The 24,762-nt window shown below is 58.6% G+C and overlaps 6 protein-coding genes across 6 annotated transcripts; 4 read left to right on the forward strand and 2 right to left on the reverse strand.

The window, feature by feature from the left end:
* Positions 1–498: 498 nt before the first annotated feature.
* Positions 499–2,018, forward strand: A1Q1_06748 (glycogen metabolism-related protein; the record flags this gene model as incomplete). Its single annotated transcript, XM_014327797.1, has 6 exons — positions 499–526; positions 564–643; positions 717–923; positions 1,133–1,737; positions 1,780–1,839; positions 1,895–2,018. The coding sequence occupies 6 exons, from the start codon at positions 499–501 to the stop codon at positions 2,016–2,018; spliced, it is 1,104 nt and encodes a 367-aa protein (XP_014183272.1).
* Positions 2,019–4,556: 2,538 nt separating this feature from the next.
* A1Q1_06749 (uncharacterized protein) lies at positions 4,557–6,240 on the forward strand (the record flags this gene model as incomplete). Its single annotated transcript, XM_014327798.1, has 3 exons — positions 4,557–4,798; positions 4,884–5,079; positions 5,164–6,240. 3 exons carry the CDS (start codon positions 4,557–4,559, stop codon positions 6,238–6,240), a joined length of 1,515 nt encoding a protein of 504 aa, XP_014183273.1.
* Positions 6,241–6,938: 698 nt separating this feature from the next.
* Positions 6,939–10,324, forward strand: A1Q1_06750 (Salicylaldehyde dehydrogenase; the record flags this gene model as incomplete). Its single annotated transcript, XM_014327799.1, has 4 exons — positions 6,939–7,443; positions 7,539–8,446; positions 9,068–9,418; positions 9,575–10,324. The coding sequence occupies 4 exons, from the start codon at positions 6,939–6,941 to the stop codon at positions 10,322–10,324; spliced, it is 2,514 nt and encodes an 837-aa protein (XP_014183274.1).
* Positions 10,325–13,184: 2,860 nt separating this feature from the next.
* On the forward strand, positions 13,185–15,061 carry A1Q1_06751 (pheromone processing carboxypeptidase (Sxa2); the record flags this gene model as incomplete). The annotated part of the gene is made up of 2 exons (XM_014327800.1): positions 13,185–13,392; positions 13,449–15,061. The coding sequence occupies 2 exons, from the start codon at positions 13,185–13,187 to the stop codon at positions 15,059–15,061; spliced, it is 1,821 nt and encodes a 606-aa protein (XP_014183275.1).
* Positions 15,062–18,009: 2,948 nt separating this feature from the next.
* Positions 18,010–18,966, reverse strand: A1Q1_06752 (Protein priA; the record flags this gene model as incomplete). Its single annotated transcript, XM_014327801.1, has 1 exon — positions 18,010–18,966. One exon carries the CDS (start codon positions 18,964–18,966, stop codon positions 18,010–18,012), a length of 957 nt encoding a protein of 318 aa, XP_014183276.1.
* A 2,720-nt stretch (positions 18,967–21,686) lies between these two features.
* A1Q1_06753 (uncharacterized protein) lies at positions 21,687–23,164 on the reverse strand (the record flags this gene model as incomplete). Its single annotated transcript, XM_014327802.1, has 4 exons — positions 21,687–21,728; positions 21,907–22,499; positions 22,685–23,002; positions 23,110–23,164. 4 exons carry the CDS (start codon positions 23,162–23,164, stop codon positions 21,687–21,689), a joined length of 1,008 nt encoding a protein of 335 aa, XP_014183277.1.
* Between the last annotated feature and the right edge of the window lie 1,598 nt (positions 23,165–24,762).

Here is a 24,762-nt window from a genome sequence, read left to right on the forward strand (position 1 = left end):
CCTGCGCGCAGACGCAGAATTTTTCTCGCTATCGTCGGCCGCAGCATGTTGTTGTTGTTGTTTTTGCGACAAGGACAGATCGAAAGTCTACGAAAGCTCTCTCAGCGTCCAAAATTCCGATCAGAAGTGGAGGTTCCTATCTTATAAGGGAGGAAGAAACAAGTGTCATGTCAACATCGATGATCGGCAGTCGCGTGCGTCAGTGCACAGTTGTCCACCAAAACCGTCGCCACGTCCGCATGCGAGGTGTAAGATGCGTCCAGGCCATGCATCGTGACAATCGCGGGTGAGAGCATAGACGAGGTATCCATGCGAATTACAGGAGAGAGTGGAACCAATATTTGCAGGATTAGCGGGGACAGATCTGAAGCATGGCAATCACGTGTGTTTGCCACACGCCCAAATCCGTTCACGCTGCGTCATTGCTGATCGCAGAATCACGACAACGCACTTAGGACCAGCAACCTTCCTTCCGTCCATCCACTCAACGTGTCCATCATGCCCGGCCTTAACCCGAGACAGGAGGGTGAGTTAAGAATATTCCTGAGCATGCTGACCGTCAGACATCGACCAGTTCGTCGCTATCACCCAGGCATCGCCGGCTGATGCCGAGCGCTTCTTAACAGAAGGTGTCACTCTGGAAGTGAGTATAGACTGCCTTGGGTATCGCTGTCCAGGGGCGCCAGCGTGTGTCGTTGTGCGTGATCTGACATTAGGGTGCCATCGAGGACTACTTTGCCGCCCAGACTGCGGGCGGCGCTCCTCCTGCTGCCAACCAGGATGAGGAGGATGAGCTGGATGCAGCGCTGGAGGCCTCTGCCGCGGAAGGAGGCGCCCGCACACTCGACGGACGCCCCGCTGAGGCTCTTCCTGAGGAGTGGAGGAACCGCGGTGCCGGTCGCTTTGCTTCCCTTTCAGACATGGTGAGTAACGGACCCTCCTGCTATACTCACATCAGAACCGTGCCGAGGAGCCCGAAGAGCCCGCGGAGGACCAGCGTCACGGAAACGAGCTGTACACTGGTGGCGAGCGCAGCGGCCTCGCTGTTCAAAACCCCGACCAGGGCCGTGGCCGTGGTGGTCGTGGTCTTGTCAATGACATACTCCAGCAAGCGCGCAGGTGAGCCGAATAGCTCTTGCCAGATCTGACAGGCAGCGGCGGACCCCCCTCCGAGCCTGAAACAACCGCTGCGCCCTCGCGGGCTTTCCGCGGTGCCGGCAACACTTTGGGGTCTGAGGACACTCCATCCGTTACTGTTGGCGGGGGCGGCGGTCCTCAGCGCATTCCTGGAGCGTTCGGTGATGATGATGACGAGGAAGAGGAGGAGCTGGAGACAGCCCAGCGCCGCCTTATCTTCTGGCGCGACGGCTTCAGCATCGAGGACGGCGAACTGTACCGCTACGATGAGCCGCGTAACCAGGAGCTGTTGCAGGCGATCCATGCTGGTCGTGCGCCTCTCTCCCTGTTCGACGTTCAGTTCAACCAACCTTTGCAGCTTGTCGTTGAGCAGCGCACCGACGAAGAGTACCAGCCCCCTCCCAAGAAGCCCATGAAGGCGTTCAGCGGCGGTGGAAACCGTCTCGGCTCCGCGGACGACGAACCGGCAGCGTCTTCCTCGACGACAGCCGCTGCCACCGCCGGCCCTGCTGCCAACGCTTCAGCTCCCGCGCCTGCAACCGAGATCAAGGTCGACCCCGGCAAGCCCTCTACGAACGTCCAACTTCGCCTCGGCGATGGGTCCCGGTGAGCCAACGGGGAAGCTTCTGGCTAACTTTGCAGTCTCGTTGCTCGCGTCAACCTCGATCACACTGTTGCTGATCTTCGCGCATTCGTCGCAGGGTGAGTAGACCGGGAAGCCCCACAGATGTAGCCCCACAGATGTAGCTAACCGCAGCTCTCGTCCCGATTCTCGACCTTTCGTGCTGCAGACGACCTTCCCTTCGCGCGAGCTGCCCGATTCGGAGACGGTTGAGCAGGCTAAGCTGCAGAATGCTGTTGTCGTGCAGCGCTTCACGTAGAGGAGGTCAACAACGTTCAAACTGTAGGAATGAGTAGAACGATGGACTACCGTGTGCATGTGCGCGCAATGAGCGAAGCTAGGTTGTGGCAGTGAATAACACCCAGCGATCAGGCACTTCTGCACAGATGGGTGTGCGGAAGGACTGTACTGCAAGCTGTGATTACCCTAGCCTCACGCGTGGCAATGCGGAGGCTGATGTCCGGAGGCGACTCAAGCGACGCTAAAAGTCGTGTTGAGGCATAGGAATTCAAACCCGAACTCCAGCCATTATCTCGGCCCTGCTCCGCCTGACCACATCATCTGATCCGCTCCGGTTTCCGACGGAGCCTGCAGCAATTGTCTGCCTCATCATATACCAGGGTCTGCTGTTGCAATATGACACGAAATCACCGCACGCTAGAGGCGTCTCGTACCTTGCGCGAAGGGCTTTACAGTCGTTGGAGCCGATTGTTTTGGGAATGGGAACGGATGAGGATTATCCAGGTGGTCCAGAAGACATTCCAACTCCAGCATTCCAGATTGGCATCCACAAGCCCGACATGAGGCGGAGTGCAGACGACGTTGGCACTGCGCAAGGTCGCTATGAGATTTAGACAGGAAGGGGCAGTCGCTCCCGCTAGCAATTTCGATGCGGAGCAGAGTCCCCAGCGGCCAAGAAACGGGTGGTGAGTGGCCAAATTGTGGGCAACGATGATATAATGCGACTGCATAGATGCGCTCCGAGCCGCAGATCTGGGCGACGGAGTTGGTTCAAGATGTTTCCATCGACCAACGAGATGCAGCAAGCAGCACCGAGTCGATCAGTCTCCTCCACCTGCCCCAGATTCAGGCGCTCAGGCGCTCACTGCTCCCTAGGATTGTGTTCTGGGCGATCCGTCGCAGTGGCTGGCCTGCAACAGGGGCCCTCTGTGCCAATGAAATGCCCACTTTGCCAAGGGATTCCAGATTCTCCACATTTCAACGGAACAAACAAATGCGGGGCCTCCCGCTGCCTGCCGGTGCCGCCGGTTATGCACTGACTCTACCGGCGCTGACTGGCTCATGCTCCTGTCCTGGCTGTGCGTTGTGGGGGTGGCGAGGTCCGACAGGATGCAGAGCGGGGTACTCCAGGGAGCGTGAAGCGTGTGGATAGTGCTATGGCGTTGAGAGGACAACTGTGAACGAAGTGTGGAAGGTTAAGCAAGTCGCTCATGCATCTCGCTAGCGTCGTAGTAGGTCGTGTGAGAGACTACTGCAATGAGGCATTTCCGGGGTGGGCTAAAGCAGATCTGAGACTACGACCCAGCTGGGTCGCCCACGTTCCGGTCTAAGACACTATCACCAGTCACCACACGGTTGATCAGCTGGTGCTTCGACTCTGGCAGGTGACACCAACAGCGGCTCGTCTGTCTCGCCTGAGCTCTGGTCTTTCTTCTGACACGGCCTGATCGCCGGGACACGGCACGGGTCACACTCCAGATCACAGCCCACCAAGTCCCGCGCACCGGCATAACCGGTTGTGCGATTGTGACGCGGGCCTCTTTGCTCAGAATAGCCAAGGATTCGTTTATGAGCGTCTGACTTCGTTCACCGGAATTGGAATCAGTGCGGTATAGTCGCAGTTCGCTGGGTCCATGCACCTGGTTCTGGGGACGGCCTTGACCCACAGGTGACAGCAGTTCTGATTTGTGGGAAGATGGGATCAGACTCCGGCGCCACCTGGTCAGGAGAACAGGGCACGAGTACGTCAGGAGTGCATACGCTCCTGCCCTGCCCCCGCGGGGCTCACCGCCAGTAACCGTTCGCGATGCCGACGGAAACTCCACCACTCAAGCAAGTGGGGTGCCAAGTGCGCCAAGCCAATCAGTTTGCTGCCCGACTTTACCTCCCACCTCTATGCTGAACTCTTTTCTCTCCAACAAGCTCAGCCCAGGCCCGCCCCGCCCGCCCCGCCCTCGCCGCCCTCTCAGCCCGCGTCGCACATCGGAAACTGAATCCCTCAATACCGCCCAATCTGCCGTTCTCTTCCCTGTCAAAGCTGCCCCAGAGATCGCACTCTGTCTCGATGTCGGTTCATATGGCGTTCGCCGAGACAGGCGCACGAACCCGGTGGCACCTTCCACTTGTCAGTCGGCGTTCTAGATGATCACTTGACTTGGCCCTGCCTGCCGCTCATGCTCCTGCCGCCGCGCCTCGTCTCGCCGCGCCAGCCCAGCTGTGATCCACCTTGGAGCGTGAATGAATCTCGAAATCCGTCGGCATCCGGTTATGCCTCTCGTCATCGGGTGGATACTGGCGCTGCCGTGCCTCTCCGGCGCGTGCAGAGATAGCCTGAACTGCGTACGTCTCGGAGCAAGATGCTCCTGCCGCTCGAGTACAAGTAGGAGACGTTGTTGCTCTCTTCCCCGGCTGTCATCACCAGTTAGTCAACGGCACTACCTCCCGCCAGCACGATCCTACCACCCTCGGTCTATCACTGTCCCAGTCCCACCAACCCAGCCCCGATCAACTCCTTGCCTAAGCGCCCGACCCCCGCTCCCGTAGAGTTTCGCGCAGCATGGCTACCGTGAACACTCTCGACAAGGACCAGAAGCCGATGGAGTTTGCAGAGTCGAAGCACCTCGAGCGCTATGATTCGGACGAGAAGACACCCTCGATCGTGGAGGCCGCCCCCGTGGGCGGTGCCAACAACCTCGACGTCGGCTTCGCCGCCGAGGAGGTCAAGCGCATCACGAAGAAGATCGACTACCGCCTCATCCCCGTGCTCTCTATGATGTATGCGATCTCGCTGATTGACCGGTAAGTCTAGCGGCTGGTGGAGGGCGGAGGTGCAAGCAGTGGAGGGGCGCAGAAATGTGGCATGTGGCAGACGCTAACATCGCAGTACCAACCTCGCCATCGCCCGTTCTGCGAACGAAGTTAAGATGGACCGCGACCTCGGCACCAACCAAGGCGACCGCTACTCGATTATCACGCTTGTGTTCTTCATCCCTTACATCATTTTCGAGATCCCTTCGCAGTTCGGACTCCGAAAGTTCGGCGCGAAGATCTGGCTCGGTTCCGCCGTCGTTCTCTGGGGAGTGAGTGTGCCCCATCGCCGGAGCCGCCGGCAAGTGGCCGTGCGGCTGACCTCTGACCGGCCTGAATGCCTCTGCTGACTTCAGGTTGTCATGCTGTGTATGGGTTTCGTTCCCAACTGGTATGGCCTCGCTGCTCTCCGCGCTGTCCTCGGTATCTTCGAGTCAGCCCTCTTCCCCGGTGCTGCTTACTTGATCTCCTGCTGGTACCCCCGCAAGGACATGGGTCTGCGCAACTCGGTCTTCTACATCACCTCTGCGTGTGCTGGATCCTTTGCCAAGCTTCTCGGATGGGTTTTCTCTCTGCTCGACGGCAAGGGAGGCCGCTCCGGCTGGCGCTGGATTTTCATCATTTACGGCGTCGTCACGATCGTGATCGGCCTGCTTGCGTACCTCCTCATCACCGACTTCCCGGACAAGGCCAAGTTCCTGACCGAGGACGAGCGCCACATTGTCATCACCCGCATTGAGCGCGACCGTGCCGACTCCAAACCCGACCCGCTCACCTACTCCAAGATGCTCAAGTACGCCATGATGTGGCAGCCTTGGATCTTCGCCCTCATGTTCATGAGCATGACGACGGCTACGTACTCCCTTGCTTATTTCCTTCCTACGATCCTCGCGACAATGGGCTTCGACAACGTCCAGTCGCTCGTTCTTGGCACGCCGGCGTACTTCTGGGCAATCATTCCTTCTGTCATCTCGGGCCGCGTTGCCGACAAGGTCAAGGGCGCCCGCTCGTGGGTCATCGTCTTCAACGCGACCTGTCTCCTCGTCGGCACCTGCATGTACTCGCAGCTCGCCAAGAGCCAGAAGGCTGCTCGCTTCGCCGGCATCTTCCTCGCGGTCGGCGGTGCCAACGCATCTATTCCGCTTATCATTTCGTGGCAGCACACCGCCATCCGCTCGCAGTCCCTCCGTGCCTACTGCTCTGCGCTCACCGTCGCCTTCGGTGGCATCGGTGGTATTATCGGCTCGACTGTCTTCATGCAGAAGGAGCAGAAGCAGGGCTACCCCTCCGGTGTCTACACCTCCCTTGGCCTCATGGTCTTCTGTATCCTTGCCGCCATTGGCCTGCAGTTCTACTACCGTGTTCAGAACCGCAAGGCGGACCGCGGCGAGCTCATCATCAACGACCACGAGGAGTTCCGCTACCAGCCTTAAACGGAGCAGAGGTCCCATCCTTTGACGGTCTTGGGAAAGGGGTTCACGGTCGGGGCCAGCCGGTGGCGGGCCAGAGAGGGAGCGATAGAGTTGGCTAAGAATGACGAGGAGAAAGGAAGTAAGGTCTGAAGTCAAGTTGTTCGTACAGATATTGGGTCTCTGTAATGGGTTCTTGCTGGTATGCAGTTGTGAATATCTCTTGTAGTCGCTCGAGCAAAGACAATTTCGTGAACCTGACTCCGTATCTGCTCGGAAAAGACGGTCTTTGGTGGTATCGGTCATCGCCGATGAACAGCGGTGACTTGTGAATGCTGCGGTCGGCGGCTGAACCATCACCGGCCACTGCGAGCTTCATCCAGCGAGGGTCTCCTTGTTTCTGGGTTGTACGTGTCTAATTCTGGGGCGGCTGAGTGCCCGCCCTCACCAGCAGCAGCACCGTGCATCGAAGTTCCGCACGAGGTGTGTGGAGGTGGAGGGTGACGGATCGGGAGAGTCCTATCTGGGTGAGTCATCACGCTTGATCCGACACGGCTCCGCCGGGGCCGCCCAGTGCGAGCGCTTTGATTGGCCCGCCCGCGTTAAATGCCGATCTGACTCTGCAACCGTCCACTGCCGCATCTGGTTGTCTGGGTCAGCCTGTTGAATCTATCCTGGACCTTGCGTTTACCTTCCATTGTTCTCTCTTTCCATCAGCAACCATGCGGACAGCCAGAACACTCCGACCACTCTTCCGAACCCGCCTCACCTCTGTTACTCGCCCAGGTGTCGCTACCGGCGTCGCTCCCCTCGGCACCCGCGGCCGCTGGAGCATTGCGAATCCAGTCACCAATCTGATCGGAAGTGTACGCGAGGATGCCTCGATCTTACCCACCTACACGGTGGTACACCCCGTCAACGGCAAGGTGCATGCCGTGCAGCACTCTACTGCTGTCGATATCGAGCAGGCGCTTGCTTGTGCCCACGGTGCCCTCGCCTCGTGGTCGGCGACTCCGCTCGAGGAGAGGAAGAAGATCTTTGAGCGCGCTGCGGACCTCCTCGAGAGCCCCGAGTGGAGCGAGAAACTTCACACAATGAACCGCGCGGAGACTTCAGTACCCGAGTGGTGGTCGCGCGAGCAGCTCAAAATCGCACCCCAGATGATCCGCGCGCTTGTCGGGTACGCCGATGAGGCGCTTGCCGAGAAGACGGAGAAGATGGGCGACAGTGAGTTTGCTTGGTCCCTGGTTCCTCTGCTTCAGGCGAAAGATGCTTAAGCTGGGAATGGGCTTCACCTCCACGTGCGGACAGCTAACGTGCAGCCACTTTCCACGTCACGCGCGAGCCTTACGGTGTTTGCCTTGCCATTGCCGCATGGAATGCCGTGCACCTTCTTACCCTTCGCGCGATTGTCACGCCGTTGTTGACGGGTAACACGGTGGTTCTGAAGACTTCCGAGGTGACTCCTGGATCGCAGGCGCTGTGGGCCGAGCTGCTGTACGAGGCGGGTGTTCCGAAGACGGCTCTCAGCGTCGTGCACGCTGCGCCCGATGAGGCCCCGGGCTTGACGGAGCAGCTCGTGCGGGACAATCGAGTGCGTCATGTGAACTTCACCGGCTCGACCCGAGTCGGTCGCATTGTCGCGTCACTCGCAGGCGCAGGCCTCAAGCCCTGCATCATGGAGCTTGGCGGCAAGGCGCCCGTCCTTCTCCTGCCCGATGCCGACATTGAGACTGCCGCGAGCCACATCCTCTTCGGTGCCTTCTTCAATCAGGGTCAGGTGTGCATGTCGACTGAACGTGTGCTCGTTCCGGAGTCCCGATTCGGCGAGCTTGTTACGGCGCTTCAGAAGGCTTGGCGCGAGGTCGAGGACAAGAGCCCGAAGGCGCCTTTCCGCCCCGACGCGGTTGCACGGCTCGGCGAGCTCGTCGACGATGCAGTGAGCAAGGGTGCTCAGATGCTGATTCCTGTTGCGGAGGCGGGCGAGGGCACGTTCCCGCACACGATCCTTGGCCCCGTCGCTCAGGACATGCGCCTTTGGTCCGAGGAGAGTTTCGGCCCCCTCGCTGTCGTGATTCCCGTGCCCGATGATGGAGCCGTCGACACCATGGTCGACATCGCGAATGAGAGCGAGTACGGGCTCTCGGCGGCTGTCTGGGGCCAGGACCTCCAGAACGCCGAGAAGGTCGCGAGGCGGCTGCACTCGGGTGCTGTCCACATCAACTCTCCGGTAGGTTCCGCTACTCGTCCGTTGCTAACACCAGACTGCCAACGACCCCCCGATGGTCCCTCACGGCGGATGGAAGTCGTCTGGCTGGGGCCGATTCAACTCTGTCGAGGGCCTGCGCGGGTTCACGCAGACGCGTAGCATTGAGGTGCCGAGCGGCAGTGGTCCGGTCCCCCTCAACGTCTTTAATCTGTAATATGCCTCGACAGTTGCAGCGGCATACATATAGAGCCTCGCGCGGCGGCCGGATTGCGCTGTCAGCTTTGCGACATCAACATCAGAACAGAGTAATTCAGTAGAGAGCCAGTAGCATCAGTGGGCATGCAGACGTTAGCAGCATCGGGAGGTGGGGGAAGGACTTGGCACCGCGAATGATGCAGGGGGTCAGTACGAATTATGAACGAGAGTGCGCTCTTGTAGTCATCAGAAGTTTGTCAATGCATCTCGCGTCTCGCACGAAACGAAGTGTAGTCCGTTGGAGTCTCCCACACCGAGGGGTGTCGGACTGTGGTCGGCGGCCGTAGGTGATGCCAGTCGGGGATGGCCGAATCTGGATTTCGGCTTCCCGGGGACACCGACCGGTCCCGGTGTATAGTTACCGGTCCCCACTGTGGTGACGCGTAGATATTAGTTCGACACCTTCCTCATCAACTCTACTCCGATATCCCTCGCATTGCGCCTTTGAACATCTTGGTAATCTTTCTACCAATTCATCCCACTGACGATACCTACGCCGACGCATCACCAAAGTTTCAGAGCTCCCCCCAGCCACATAACCCTAGCGAGAAAGACAGCATGCCCGAAGAGAAGGCACCCAAGACCCGGCCAATGGACCGCGTCCATGTCCTCGACTTTGAGCCACTACACATGGGATATCCCATGGCGAGCATGAAGAGCGTGCTCCTCGTCGACTTCGAGGTGCAGGTGCATGGGCTCGAGGAGATGAGCAAGAAGAAGAAGCCGGTGTCGATTATTGTGAGTTATAGCAGGTCGCTGGACACCCGGTCGGCGCAAGACTTCGGTGCGCTCGCCGGCATCGTTGCCTGCGGACCTGAGGAAGCGATGCCAATCTTCTGCGTGCTCCCTCTTCTGCAACAAGCTGCTTCGCGCTGGGCAAAGCTGACAATCTAGATCATCGCGCATGGCTGGGCGAACAAGGCGGAGCAGCACTGGCGCATGGCGTCGGGCATGCTGGGCGAGATTAGCCGGTTTGAGCGCGAATCGGGCGTCGAGCGAGCAAACGACGTGCTCGTTGTGACGCTCGATCAGCGAAACCACGGCACGCGGCGACGGATCAAGGATGGGCGGACGTTCCAGAACGACCCGTTGCGGCTCGCGCATATGGCTTGCACGATCACAGGCGGGAAACAGGATCAGGAGCTCGTCATGCAGTTTCTGCCGCCATACCTCTGGCCAGATGGGGAACGAGAGGTTGCGCACTGGCTTCCGTGCGGTATTTCCCTCGGTGGACACACGACGTGGCGCCTACTCCGCGAGAACCCGAAGATCACCTGCGGCGTGCCGATCGTCTCTCTCCCCAGTGAGACGCTCGGGAGCTGGCTCGCGAACCGCGCCGAGACGGGACTGAAGCACGGCACAGTGACAAAGGAGACAAAGTACCCGCCCTCCCTCGCTGCGTATTGGGACGGTCCGACGCCGCCCAACGCGTACAAGGGCAAGAAAATTCTGTGCATCTATGGAGGCGAGGACGCAGTCCTGCCTTGGAAAGTCGGACAAGAGAAGTGGGAGTGGATCAAGACTATGCAGGAGCACCCGGGGGAGATGGACCAGTGGATCGAGCCTGGATTCGGGCACGTCATCACTGTCGGCATGGTCAGTAAGACGGCTGAGTGGTTCTGGCGCTGGGCCGTCAGGCAGTAGTTAGGTGATATAGACGTAGATTCGTAGAGATACGGGTGAAAAGTACGTTTGGTCTCTACTTTGCTCTGGGGCTTGGAGCGGCCTCTGTGTCATGTCACCTCCGATGGACTGTTGAGCATGGCTGTGATATGGACTGCTGAGCCAGGCTGTGATACCCAGCTGGTGTTGAGCCGTAGGGCGCGACTTTCGGCATGGCGATGGTGGAACGGCGTACTGTGTCTCTCCCAACGGCCGAGCATTCTATTCCCTCACCTTGCCTCGGAAGTGCCAGAAGCTAAGTCTGGATACCACGGTTAGCTGTTCATCTCCATGCTATCAACGGAGAGAAGTGGCCGTGAATTGTGTCCGTCCGCCCCTATGTGCAGGCCAAGGGATGTATGAGGGAAGTTCGGTCAGTTGGGATCTCAGGCTTTCAGCCGATGGGACGGGCGGTCGTTCTGCTGCCTGAATCCAAGTTGCCGCCCGGCGAGATAAGAGTCGACCGGGCATTTCCGTCAGCCGTTCGCTCGGTAGCCGACGTCGTGAGAAAGTGCACCATTGACAAGGTCCGACACAGCTGTCGAATGATCATGTGCTTCACAGGATGCCCCGTTACGCCTCGTAACGCTGTGATCGCGAGCTCTCGGCAGCTTCCTTTGACGACATTCCTGTCCTTCTGTGGGTGGCACAGAAGGCGCTTTCGCCGAGCGAACCGACCCTGCCGCTATCCACCGCTATAGCCCCCGGCCTCTCCGTACTGAGCCGGGTACGAGGACCGCGGATCGATAACGACATCGCGATTCAACTGGCCAGTGGCTCGGCCCCCGTCAGCTCGTACTCCGTAACACTTCTCCGGATGTATATTTAGCACCTTTGCTCAACTGGGAAGGAGCCAGAGAACAAGCCGACTCAATCGAGTGTCTGGCCAGGTGTACCGGGAAGTCGGATGAGGGTTAGGGTTGCGAAGAGTTTCTGAGAAGTCAGCAGGAGGCGCAGAACATATGAAGATGGTGAGCTCCACTACCCTCGTTCTCAGCGATCCTGGATCCCTACTTCTGGTCCTGCAGGAACATCCTCTCAGAGCTGTGTGCCTGCAGGAACAGCAGGATATAGTGAAGATGCCCCAGAAAGAAGGGTGAGCCCCGCATACGACGCCGGACGATGCTTCTAGTGGATAGACGGAGGAAGTCCGAGACAAATCAAAGAAATCACATGCGAGCGCCCACCGATGTGGTGGTGCCATGACGCCGGACCCAGGCACGCTTGGCTCACTGTGGGTGGAGAGGCCGAACTCTAAATCACCCGACAGTTCTAAGTTGGGACATCGTTGGAGCCACTGCACCTGAGGATTGCAGATGGTTGGGGCCAGGTGGGACCTGATGATCGGAGTGTGACGGCGTGGGACCACTGGACCCCCAAAACGTCATGTTCAGAGGACGCGCGTGCTTTCTCTGTCCTGGCGCTGTCGGCTACTGCATCCGTCCTCAGCTTCGTCAGCTCTCGTCAGTCCCCGCCCACTCGCTTTGGCCCCGAGACTCTCGTGGGCTTACATTCGCCGATTCTGCTGAGTGGATTCAAGCAGAGTTCGGTGGGCCGAACCAGTAGTCCAAGGCGATGCACATCCGCGCTCCCGATAACAGTTGCACTAACCGCCGAGACGAGATGCCCATCCCTCCGCTAGCTCCTACGCATGGTTTTTAGTCAGTTCCGCCCCAGTCTAGTTGGTCGGTTCCAGCATACCATTGCGCACCTGCACCGAACATCTGAGCCAGCTGAGCAACAAAGATTCGCCATCATTGACGATTTTGTCCTAGACTGCGAACTTCACTCTGCGGTGATTGGGTATGAGTCTGGCAATGAAGCTAACGGGCGGCAAGTAGTTCATTCGATCGCCAGATTTCGCCGAGTTTGCCGTAGCCCTTCATCACCCATTCCTTACTTTCTCCGGTGATGACCTCCGCCTAACTGTCGGCGTCGGGCGCTAGCAAGATTCCCAGGTGACACCGGTGACAGAGCAGAGTTAGAGTTGCGAGCTTCCTTGTGCTGGCACGGCCCTGCAATTGCTTGAGTATGCCCACCTGACTTCGCGCTGTGAATGCAGCTGTTCCAGAAACGGCAGAACTGGCAGAAGAGTTCAGCATGAAGATGACTTCCCACGACGTCATTGTCACACTCGTGTATCGGTGTGAGGCACCAAAGACTAATCGACGAACTTCTTACGCTCGCTCACCTCGCTGATGGACTTTGCACACTGCCGGCAGCAGGCGTACGCATGTTGCTCACGAGTACCTCTTTGTTACGTACAGAGCACGCACGCTCGGGCGTCCAAGCATGATTGGGTTTATGCTTGGCGTTAGCTGCTCAGAGACAATTTTAGACATGGCTTTTAAACTCTTAGCGCCTTCATTATCCTCGGCCCTGAGCCAGGCCAGACTACTATCATCAGTTGATCATCCGTCATTCAGGCCGTTATCCGGTGCTCACGCGGCCCTCGGCCCTTCGGCTCACCGGGTTTATAGCCTGCAGCGCAGCATGCGGTGCAGGTCTCGACATCGACATGGGACTTCGGTCGGCGCATGTCGTGCATCGTGCACCATGTGGATGCGCATGAGTCAGCGAGCCAGCAGCCTTCAAGCTCCCACGCCCGAGGAAGCCTGCAGGAGGTGGCGGCGCTAGCCTGCGGCGGACGGTGTGAGCGGCGTAGCGCGACTGCCGTGGTGCCGTGCGACGATTGATTGCAGTGATCGTACTGAATGCCCGCAGCCAGCCCTAGTCCAGCTCGCAGCAGCGCGATATATAACGTGCGTCCAAGAAGACCTGCCTGCTCTTCTCCCAGTCCCACCCCTTTCTTGATACCTTGCACATCGGACGCTCGACAGTCATGTACAAGGTCCTCGGCCTCCTCGCCCTCGCAGCGCCGGGTCTCGCGTCCATGCGAGACTACATCCCCGCCAAATACTTGAAGCAACCGCACCTCGATATCATTCATGCCCGCGACCTGCAGGAGCGTCACAACGACGGCCACCACGACGGCGGTGATAAGGGAAACTCGTCCGTTGGTAGCCGCTTCCTCAACGATCAGACTAAGCGTGAGTGACTAGGTCGTCGGACCAAAGTAGAGTAGTTATGTCGCTAACCTGAACAGCGTTCCACGTTCCGAGCCTCCCCGACATCAATGTCGACCTCGTCGAGATGTACTCTGGTCTTATCCCCATCGACACGAACAACAAGACGGACGGCGAGCTCTTCTTCGTATTCCAGCCCAAGACCAGCGGTGACCCCGTTGATGAGGTCACGATCTGGTTCAACGGTGGCCCCGGTTGCTCGTCTCTTGAGGCTTGGTTCCAGGAGAACGGTCACTTCCAGTGGCTCCCTGGCACAAAGGAGGCTACGTTGAACAACTTTGCCTGGTCCAATCTCACCAACATGCTTTACGTTGAGCAGCCCAAGGGTGTCGGATTCTCGACTGGTCCTCTCGGCTTCTACACAAACGAGGAGGATGTCGCTCAGGACTTCATTAAGTTCTTCAAGAACTGGCAGGACACTTTCGGAATCAAGAACTACAAGATCTACGTTACTGGAGAGTCGTACGCGGGCCGCTACGTCCCGTATGTGTCCGCGGCTATGCTTGACGCGAACAACACTGAGTACTACGACCTCAAGGGAGCCCTCATCTACGACCCTTGTATCGGCCAGCACGACGTCATCCAGCAGCAGCTGCCGGCCGCGCAGCACATCCGTGACAACAACAACATTTGGGGCTTCAACCAGACTTTCCTCGAGCTCATCGACAAGCTGGACAAGCAGTGCCACTTCTCCGAGTACATTGACAAGTACTTGACATTCCCGCCCGCCGGTGTGCAGCCTCAGCTGAGCTACAACTCTTCCAACGGCGGCACCAACGGTCTCGAGCAGACTCTCGACCCCGACTACGGATGCCTGATCTTCGATCTCGCCCTCCAGGAGGAGAACCGCATCAACCCCTGCTTCAACTTATACGAGATCATTGACCACTGCCCTCTGCCGTATGACCCCATCGGATCGATCGCTACCGGCGGCGGCAAGGACGAGATCTACTTCAACCGCAAGGATGTGCAGGAGGCTCTCCACGTTCAGCCCAAGGAGTGGACCCAGTGTGTTTCTCCTCAGCCGTTCCACGCTGGCAAGCGCGGTGGACCGGAGGGCGAAGGAGACTTCTCCGCCAACCCCATCGAGAAGGTGCTTCCCCAGGTCATCGATGCGACCAAGCGTGTCCTCATCTCCAACGGCAACTACGACTTCGTCATCATCACCAACGGCACCCTTCTTTCGATCCAGAACATGACCTGGGGCGGCCAGCTTGGCTTCCAGGAGAAGCCTAGCAAGGACCTCGTCGTCACGACCCCCGCCCTCAACGAGGCCGCCACCATCGACGACCTCACCTACTCCACCCCCTCCACCCAGGGCCTCTACCACGAGGAGCGAGGCCTCATGTGGGTCGAGACCTTCTACGCCGGCCACATGCAGCCTCAGTACCAGGGCCGTGCCGCTTACATGCACATGGAGTGGCTGCTCGGCCACCGCGACGACCTCAGCGCCCGCAACTCTGACCTTCCTATCAGGAAGCCCAAGAAGGGCGATGGCGATGGCGGTGACGGAAGCGATGGCGGTGACGGAGGCGATGGAGGTGATGGAGGTGATGGTGGCGACGGAGGTGACGGAGGTGACGGGGGCGACGGAGGTGACAGCCAGGGCAACAACACCAGCTCTGCCGTCTGAGCAGAGTTCGGGGCTTCTTGACATAATGCCGTGCTAGTAGAGATGAACATTGTCCAAGCTATTCCGTCAATAGGATGAGCAGATCAGTGTGGTGGAGAAAGTATCACAGTAGTTTGGCGTCGTCAGATCTTGGGTGACTGGGCATTAGCAACGCGTCTCGCCGTTGGTGAGTGAGGACCGTGCTATCAGTCAAGCGACCCTTGCAGGTCCGTAGGTTAAACCAAACCGTGGCCCGAGCTCCAGCTCAGCGTGATGTTGTGGTCACGACGGCCATTGCTACATTCTCTCAGCAGTAGACCCGACAGCCAGATCGTATGACGAGGTGCGATTCTCAAGCGAAATGAAGACACATACATGGACATGCAGATTCTGTCGAGTCGACATCTGTGCCGTGCCCGACGTCTACGCTGTGCCCGACGTTGCAGAGCACTTGCCAGTTTCCAGCCTTCCCACCGTACTTCAGCGGCTCGACGCCGTTGCTCGCACGGGAAGGCACCTCGCAAGGAGTGCGAGCGTCCATGCAAACACTGGAGCATTCGCATACACGCACACAGACGTTGCGATGCCCAGACTCCCATTGGAATCGAGGTCGGAGGAAAGCTCTGCTAGGTTCAATGTCTCTCACGGCGTCGTCCTGTCATGAGGGGTATAATCAGCTACCGTCACAAGTGTACATGCCTGCCCGAATCACGGCGCCTGGAAGCCATTCCCAAAGTCGATATGCTGCGGCCGTCGCTTTGGCAATAGTGGCTCGTGCGGTGGAGTACTTGGGGGGTCTCGTCACAGCATGGGGCAGGTCCCGAGATAGCCACTGCATGGATGGCTGCCCCTGTGCTTAGTAACTTCGTGCTCATGCCGCTCACGGTGCCCCAGAGGCTAGCTGAGACTAGTCGGTGGAATGGCACGTTGGTTACCGGTCGCCTGACCAAGATCTTGCAAGACGTAGCACTGAGCCAGCTTGTTGTCGTTTTGTCGTTAAGAAGCGCTGTGCTCAAACTACATCATGAGTTGCGGCCACAGTGGGTGAGTATCGATGGCGCTGTCGTCAATGGTCAGTTGTCAAGATCAACAATGCTTGGGATGCAAGACGTGGCCAGCCAACATGCTTGAACCAGGTCACCTGATCAGTCTCTTATGTCACCACCTCGCATCGTTCCAACACGACGTAGCGACCCGAGACCGGGCAGAACAAGATGACCGCTCCCGCTGTGCCCGCGACACCGTGCGACCCGTTCCTCGCTGCGGCGGCGACTGTTCGGTTCGCTCTAAGCTTCTCAGGACTGACGGCTGTTGTTGTTAAGCATCACCTGCAAGTTGTGTTCCGGCTGACCTAACATGCTTAACCTTCAGCCACCCGTCCCGGTGGCTGCCGGTGTCGGTGCCGGTTGCTCGGACACTGGCGTGTTGGGTTCTGCATCGTGCAGCGTCGTTTCGTGACGCGTTACGGTGAATGTGGCTTGCGACGCGATAGAGTACGTGGTGTGGCTTACCGCTTGCTGCCGTATTGTTTGCGGCTTGAAGAGGGGTAGAGGACCGTGCGGGTGAAGTTCAGGTCGCAAGTCTCCGTACTTGGACAGGTGCAATGTTAGGATAGCCTCCTATGACGGTTGGAAGTTCGGTTCCGTCGTTCCAGTCGGAATGTGGGTAGCGATTCCAGATACTACCCATCGTTCAACCATAGGCGGCTGAGGGTTTCCCACTGGGCAAGCACGCTGCCGGACAAGAGCCATGGCCATCGAAGTGCTCATTCAGGACAGTCAGCTGAGGCGTGCGGGTCCAAGTGAGCAACGAGCGGCTGGCTGCACCGTACTGGAACACCCAGCGATGGCGGTGCGCATGTCCGCACCGGGGAATGCTTTCGGGCTTCTAAGCGACACCGCGCACAGATGTTGAAGAGAGCGGAGGGAGGACACGGCGCCGTGGGAGCCGTGCTCGCGATGTCTTCACGGTTGTGGAGGTGAGGTTGACAGAGATGAGGGCTTGCTCGCTAGGACTGGACACGCCCTAGCAGCTTACGACACGAGCGCAATCAAAGTCGTACCGTGCACGTCTCTATCAATGCATCAATGGTGCGGGAGAGGCACTGCCTTGTAGTTGTTCAGTTGTCAATGAGGTACGGCGAGGCACGCTTATCGTCATGGCCTTCCCGTTTTGGTCTCGACGGCCGTCAGCGAAAGTAGCTTGCATCCCGCCATTCGCAGTCAGCCAGAATGTAGGAGCCTCGTCGAGGCCTGGGTCGTGTCGCGTGAGAACTGCCCAACCGGCCCGGCAGACGCCAGCCAGGTACGCATATAGGCACAGTCGGTTAGGCTTAACGTACTTTGAGAGTGAAGACAACGCTGCGACTCCCGTTTGGAACCTCTAAGGTGCATGCTTCATGCTCTCCATTCAACTGGCTGAGCTTGCGCATGCCCCGTGTCGTTGCGTCGTGGCAGCCCCTCATGGTAGAGAAGTATTGAGCAACAGGCAGCACATGCAGAGATGACAGGCACAGGCAAGTGGGGTCTGGGTGACCATGTCGGTCTTGCGATCCTGTGGTTCAGGCCTAGGCTTGAATGCGCCTGAATCAAGGAGCGTCCCGTAAGTGGCATTTCGGGGCGATTTGGGGATCGTATGTGAAAAGCAAGCGACCAGCGTACGTACACGCCCACTCACTCATCCCGTCCCGATAGGAATGCATCCTGGACAGGCCAAGCATGCAAAGGATGGAGCAATCGAAAGGATACAGTGAAATCATTGTCATGTAGTAGTAGTCACCAGACCGCTCCTAATTGTTCTACAATACTAAACATATTGTCCATCTTGAGGCTTGGGGGGCCGAGGGGTGTTGGTGATATTATAACGAAAGAGGATGACCAAAAGTGAACATGTTGCTGCTGCTATATGCGAGATCTATGGGATGCGTTTTGCGGTCGCGCGTGCGCTTTTGCTCAGGCTCGGCCTGATCCTTAGACGGTAGCCTCGACGGCCTCGGCGGTCTGAACACAGATCTGGTTTCCGAAGAGCTCGAATCCGGGCTTGCAGGACGAAGCAACGCACTCGCCCTTGATGCAGCGGACGTTGTTGACGCCGGCGAGGGTGGTGCAGTCAATGCCGTCACCGCCCTGGGCACAGCCGCCGCAAGACTCGAGGTTGGACTGGACGTCGATGCACTCGTTCTTACCACCGCCAACGGGGCAGGACTTCTGGCCAGCAGGGCAAGCAGGGGCACGCTTCCAGCGGGGCTTGGACGAGGGAACAACACAGTTGCAGTTGTCGTCAAGGTGGCCGCCCTTGCACTGGCAGCGCCACTGGTCCCAGCAGTCGCAACGGCGGCGAGGCTTGCAAGAGCAGTCGGGGTTGACTTGGAGACCCTGGAGGAAGCACTTCTTGATGGCGAAGATGTTGTAGCACTTGTTGCACACCTGGGGCGGGTCGATACAGACACAGCGATAGTCACAGGGGAAGCCGAGCTTGTAGCAGCGCTTCGTCTTGGAGGCGTTGCTGCACGCAGTACCGGGGTCACGACCCCAGCGCCAGAGGAAGGTGCGCTTCTCGTGCTCCTCGTCGCCCTCTTCAAGCGAGAAACACTGGCCCTCGGAGTCGGCGACCTTGCCCTGGTCCCAGCAGCCGGCGAGGGCGCTGACGTCCTTCGAGAACGAGAAGGGGAAGAGAGCAGTGTCGGCAACGGGCTGGTTGGGCGTGCGCTGGAAGGGCTGGAGGCCGACACACTGGCAGGTGGCCGGGTCCATGTTCTCCATGTTGACGTAGCACTCGGCACGCTGAACGTTGGTGCACGGTGACGAGTTGAAGTTCATCTGCTCGCGCTCAGCGAAGCGCTGGGTGAGCTCGGAAGAAAAGTCGTTGGTGTACTTGATGGCGCGCGCCGAGGCGGCCATGAAGGCGACAGCAGCAATAGCCAGCATGGTGATTGTGGCGTCGGGGAGGGGGTAAGGAGAGTACGAGAGGGAGTCGGACTACAGAAGATGTAGGGAGGGTCAAAGTCCGGGAGTGTGAGGGAGTGGAATGCTAGAGGGGAAGGCCCAATTGATCCCCTCGCTTGTCTTTTTATGTACTCTTGTTCTTCTTAGAACGTTTACACGAATGATACGGTCTACTGGGGTACCGTACGACCGATGGGAAGGAGGACAGAGGGTTTGGATACCGCCCTCTCCTCTTCGCTAGGAGCCCACATCCCTCAGGTGTTGTTGTCGTACCTCAATGGGGTTCCGATTCCTGCCTCGAACTTTACGGTTTACGTCGTCGATCTCCCACCCCTTGGCACTCCCTCTGTTTCCCTGGCGAGGCTAACAGGCTCAAACCCATTGAAGCCTATCAACCTAGGCTGCCTCAACCTATGGCACCCCGGGAGGCATTTGGAGCGAGTCGGCTGGCGGAGGATCGAGGGAGCGCATTCTCACAGCTGCGGCCAAAGGACACCGCAGCTGACCGTGCAGTGAGACATTGCGATCATACTCGTCCGAAGAGACGGCTTGATTATGGGAGCCTGCCGTCATATGCCGTTGTAGACGGGACAGGGAAGTGGTTGGGATCTGGGACAGCCCGGTCAGTCGCGAAATCTTTGGATGTCATCCAGGCAGCCGGGACCCGCGAACTAGTGACCGCACCAACGCCGTACGCCTCCAGTACGGCCCGTGAATCGGATTGTCTTTGGCTAAAAGCCTTGGGAGAGCACCCGACAGGACTGCCCAGAACGTCAGAGCGCAACCAAGGGTAAGGGCCGTCCGTAATGACCAAGTTGCGTCATGTTTTGGCAGCAGACTAGTGGTGAGTCTGGTTCATGAACGGAGGGAGGGTCAGGGGCGGACCGACAGGGAAGACCAATTCATACCCGTCTCATCCGTGTAGGAGATCAAACGCGCAGGCTGTTGTCAGAGCAGTCTCGCTGGCGCTGACGGCATCTGAATCCTTCCCGAAGTTGACTGGTGTGAATCTTGGCACTGACCTTGCACTTCAAACGTAAGCGTGCCAGCGGACTCACAAACACGCATCTGAAGCTAGTGCGAATCGGGACACTTCCGCGGTACGTATTTCGGCCATTACCCTCTCGCTCACCTCACGAACCCAGCGCTCAAGGCGGTTCTTCCTGTGGTCCAGACTGAAGGATGCCGAAGCAATTCGCGCGCACTGCTCGCCCCCCTCTACCTCCAGACAATACAGCGATGCCCTCACCATGACAGCACCTGTTTCACCAGTGAGAGCCAGCTGACTGCGGATCCGAACGTTGGGCGATGTTGGCGTCGCAGGGCTGCTCGGGGTGGCGCCCGCGGACATCAAAAGCTGGCGTCAACTGGCGGAGCGTGGTGCCAATAGCGCGGGTCTGGGACAATTCAGTCCGAACGTCGTCTTCCCAAAGCTTTGGGCGAGCCCTTGACCGTATCCTGCATAAGCTCCCAATATTCACGAGCCCAAAGCACGTTCACTTGGTGGTCCTCCGCTCTCCGTTCCCGCAACTCGGTTTACAGGCTGTCGGCTCCTCGTGCTCGGAGAGAGTGGAGTGCGTCGTCCGTCGGACCCGGGCTGAACGGGAGAAAAGGCAGAACTGTTAGCGCCCCTCGCGTCTCCGTCACGGTCAGCCTTGCTAGCCGTTCCATCGTTTTCGGCCATCAGCTCGGTTCCCTCTCGGAACGTCTACCAGACATGGCTGGCATCAGCTGGCTTGTTACCTTGACAACAACCGGTGGACCGTCCTTCCCGGATTCCGGTCAGGAATGAATAGCGGCTGCGGCCGTGTACGTGTTGGCGATATTGTCACCGGCACAGCTTCGAATACACCGCACGGCGCTCGCACCGGCACTCTCTCCGGTCCGTCTCCGGCACTCCGGTGTACGGCAGTTCTTCGTTGGCTGGAGAGACGGGGCGTGGCAATTTGCCGCCGGGTCGGATCTCATGAGCGCTGTTGCGTTGAAGCTCGCTGCTGAACCGCACGGCCCCTTCAGGACTTCTGGCGCTTCCGTAAGGGCTGCCTCCGGGTGCTCACTTGTCTTGCGTCACTCTGCATCCTTGGGGCAGACTATACTCGCGCATGCTAGCGGGTCCTGATTCCTGACCACCAAACCTTACCCGGGATACCGGGAGGAAACACAGTTTCACCCTATCGCCAAGAGAACGTTCGGCGTCCGCCCGTTGGGATTGCACTGCCGCAAACGCTCTGGAGAGTTGGCCTCTAGAACGCACGAATACACCGCATTGCTCATGAACATGAGGTGAACCATGCTTACCATCCTGTCTTACTTAAAGCCAACCTTGTTTGTGAACTCTGATGGCTGCCGTCCCTCACCAAGCTACGTGCCTATGATGAGCCCTCGAAGGCGAAACAGCCTTCCCCGCCAAGAGAATGTTCTGACCACTGGCCCTCTTCTTGTCCAACCTTCTCAACTTCTTGCCCTTGCTGCTGCCCTGCGCATGCGGTCGGACCACGCGGCATATCCTCGGTACAGCGGCGACAGTCGGGACTTACTTTTGCAGTGAGCTTCTTACAGGATGCATTTTTTCAACAGGTAAACGTAGTACGACTCTCAGTACAACCCACCCTCGATCCCGGGCAAGATCGGGCAGTTCCAGCTTACCCGGCCGGGGTTTCGAGGTGGGACAATGATGATGTTCAGGCTCATCGATGAGCAGCTTAGGCCAATCCAAGGCCGCAAGAGACCTCGATGATCTGTCCCTGTTAAATGTCAGCGCTGCTCAGCAAGCTACGTGCTACATCCCATCCTTGCCCGCTGGCCGGCCCCCTTACCGAGAGTCTTCCGAAACAGAGATCTCGGAAGACCCTCAGAAAGAGGGGCTGATCACGGTCTGAAGTGCGCGGCACTACTATAGACCACGTTCACCATATTACTCACGGTCATGGATCCGTTCTCAATGAGGTCGACGTAGGTCTTCGCGACGTCCTCGACGTCCGAGATCTTGTTGAGCGCCGCCTTCTTCTTGGCCTGCTCAAACTTAGCCGGCGAGAAGCCCTGGCTCCACTCCGTCTCCATGACACCGGCCGCGACCGCGTTCACGCGCACCTCGGGCGCGCACGCCTTGGCGAGCGAGCGGGTGAGCTGCACCGAACCAGCCTTCGTCACCGAGTACGCCTGGACATTAGCACTGATCCTGTCGTTCGATGCGTCGTAGTGGTCACACGGAGTACGCCTCCGCGGGTCGTTGAGGCGTCTCGGTGTGAATGCCATGACCCTTGTGGCTGCCACTAGCGCGCTTTGGGAAACCGAGGAGTGCGAAGGAGATGAGGTACTCCTGCCCCTTCGACGATGCCCGACGCCGAAGTCACTCACCATGCTGCTACCTCCCGGACGCAGACCGGCGACCGAAGCCGAGATGACGAAAGCGCCGTTGTTCTTCTTCAGCTCCTCCTTGACCGCCTGCATCAGCCACAGGTGCGCCATAACGTTCGTCGTGAAGCACTTGTTCCAGTCCTCGTCGGAAACAGCGTCTGCGGCAGTTAGCGGGGATTGACCAGTGAGTCTGCGAGACTATGCAGCCCACTGTGCTCATCGACAGGGAACACATTCGGCCCTTACAGTCCGAAGGGATCTCTATCTCGCAGCACTCGGCTTCTTGGATCCGGTCTTTCATCGATAACCAGGATTCCGCAGCCACGCTCACAGCAGTACTCACCGATGTCGTTAAAGTTGGCAAACTGCGTCCATCCGACGTTGGACACGACAATGTCGAGCCCGCCGAGACCCTTGATAGCCTCAGCCGCGATCTTGTTGACGCCCTCATGGCTGAACGCGTCTCCGGGAATGATAACGTGGCCCGATCCAGCGAGCGAGTCGCGCGTCTGCTCGGCACGGTCCTTGTTCGAGCTGTAGTTGATCGCGACCTTGGCTCCGCGGTCGGCCAGGATCTTGCTGACGGCAGCGCCTGATGTCAGCTCGTGCAGAGGCTCACTCGGTCGAAGCCATCCGCGGATTCCAGTACGCATGCCGAAGTCTGGTGATCGAGGTCCCCCGACGTGCCCCGCATCCCCACACCAAAGGAGGTGACTCGGGGTATCCATCCAGCCGACTTCACACGACCGAGCAATCGTTCGTACTCACCAACACCACGAGATCCACCGGTAACGAGAGCGCGCTTTCCCTGGAGCGAAACCATTTTGATGTCTGTTCTTACTGGAGTTGTTGAGTGGTCGTGTAGAGGAGTTGAGAAGTGGATGTGTTAACGGCTCGCAGTAATGTTCGCGTTTCTGAGAACCGGCGCTCGCCGTGCATGCCAGCAGTTAAGTAGCGGGGCCAGCTGAGCGAGGCTGCGCTGGACGAAAGCGGTGATATGACGTCTAGGATCGGTAACCAGTCGGGTAAACCAAGATTGAAGGTGGGCTTCCCCTGGACGGATAAAGGGCAGCGTGCATTGATAATCAACCCACCCCAATCTGTGCTAATATAAGATCTGGGCCTGCGGTAACTACGCTCGCTTCGCACTGAGAAGAGATCTGGCTGAATGCCGCCGGAAGACGGGAAGAGGTACGCGCTCGCTATGGCTCGATGGAGCTCGATGTGACTCGACGTTGCTCGCTACTGGCTGCCAAAATATCGAAGAGGGAGACTCGGTGATCTAGAGTTGTGAAAAGATGGATCTCCCAGTTCTCCGGTGGATATTGGGAAATGGGTGAGTAGCCGATTTCCTATCACGTGAATGGTACTCAGCACAGTAAGCTCAGAGTCCAGACCGAGGTCCGTCATGGCAGCATGTGTTCCTCCCACTGCGCCCCGTCACCACCACGTCAGTGTCGATCTCTCAGCCAACCACTGCGCACGTCTTTTTCTGGCCTCGGGGACGCGGCGACAGCATACAAAGACGCCGCGATGGGAGGGGACCGCGTGTAAGTCTTGGTCAGCGCATATGTATCATTGGCCCGGAGTCGCCGGCGCCGTCCGGCCGGCGAGTTTACGGGGGTACGGCCGACAGATGTCCGGGCGACTAACCCAGATTGAGCGACGGTCAGCCGAACACTGAGCCGGTCTTGCTGGCACGCGCGAAAAGTCACTCCTCTGCTGAACCGCGGCTCTGATGTGGGCTGCAACTTGTAGAAACGTTGAGAATGCTTGCGTTGATCTGGGGTAGTCATGAGGATGCACGCAGCGGTGCGGGGGATGGGTCAAATGCAAAGGAGGGTTGCTCAGAGTCGGGGACCTGGTGTCTGAGGAAGAGGAACGGTTTGCCTCCGCGGCCGGTATTAACCGAGTCAGGCGGGCTGGCGTACTGGCGTGCGACCCCCCACCTGGCCACCTGCGCACCTGCAGAGCGGAGACCCCTCCCACCCATTCCAGACGCCTGACGGGTGCACCGACGAGACCTCTGTTCGTCGCTCGCGGGGCAACATCCATCTCGTTCATTTCCACTTTCTCTTTTATCAACGGCATCCACCCGACCGCGACTCTCCCCGAGCCTCCACGACAATGGACAGTGGAAAGCAGGCGCCTCAGCCGCCATCCGTCTTCCCGGTTAGTATCGAGAGACTTGTTCCCCGTTTCTTTCCGCAATCATATCAGTCCATGAAGCTGACGCCGGCGCCGTCGCCTCCGCCCGATAGCCTATCGCCCCGTTTAGTTTCACGCTCGGACCGGGAAACGCCCTCCGCAAGGCCAAAGCCGTCCAGAACTGTAGCGGTGAGTAGCCCTGCAGTCCATCCTTTGCAGACGCGGACGACGGTCCATGCAACATGCATTCGAAGCCGGGAGCTGACGAACAGC

The sequence above is a fragment of the Trichosporon asahii genome (genome assembly GCF_000293215.1).
Source record: "Trichosporon asahii var. asahii CBS 2479 unplaced genomic scaffold scaffold00008, whole genome shotgun sequence".
Classification (NCBI taxonomy): domain Eukaryota; kingdom Fungi; phylum Basidiomycota; class Tremellomycetes; order Trichosporonales; family Trichosporonaceae; genus Trichosporon; species Trichosporon asahii.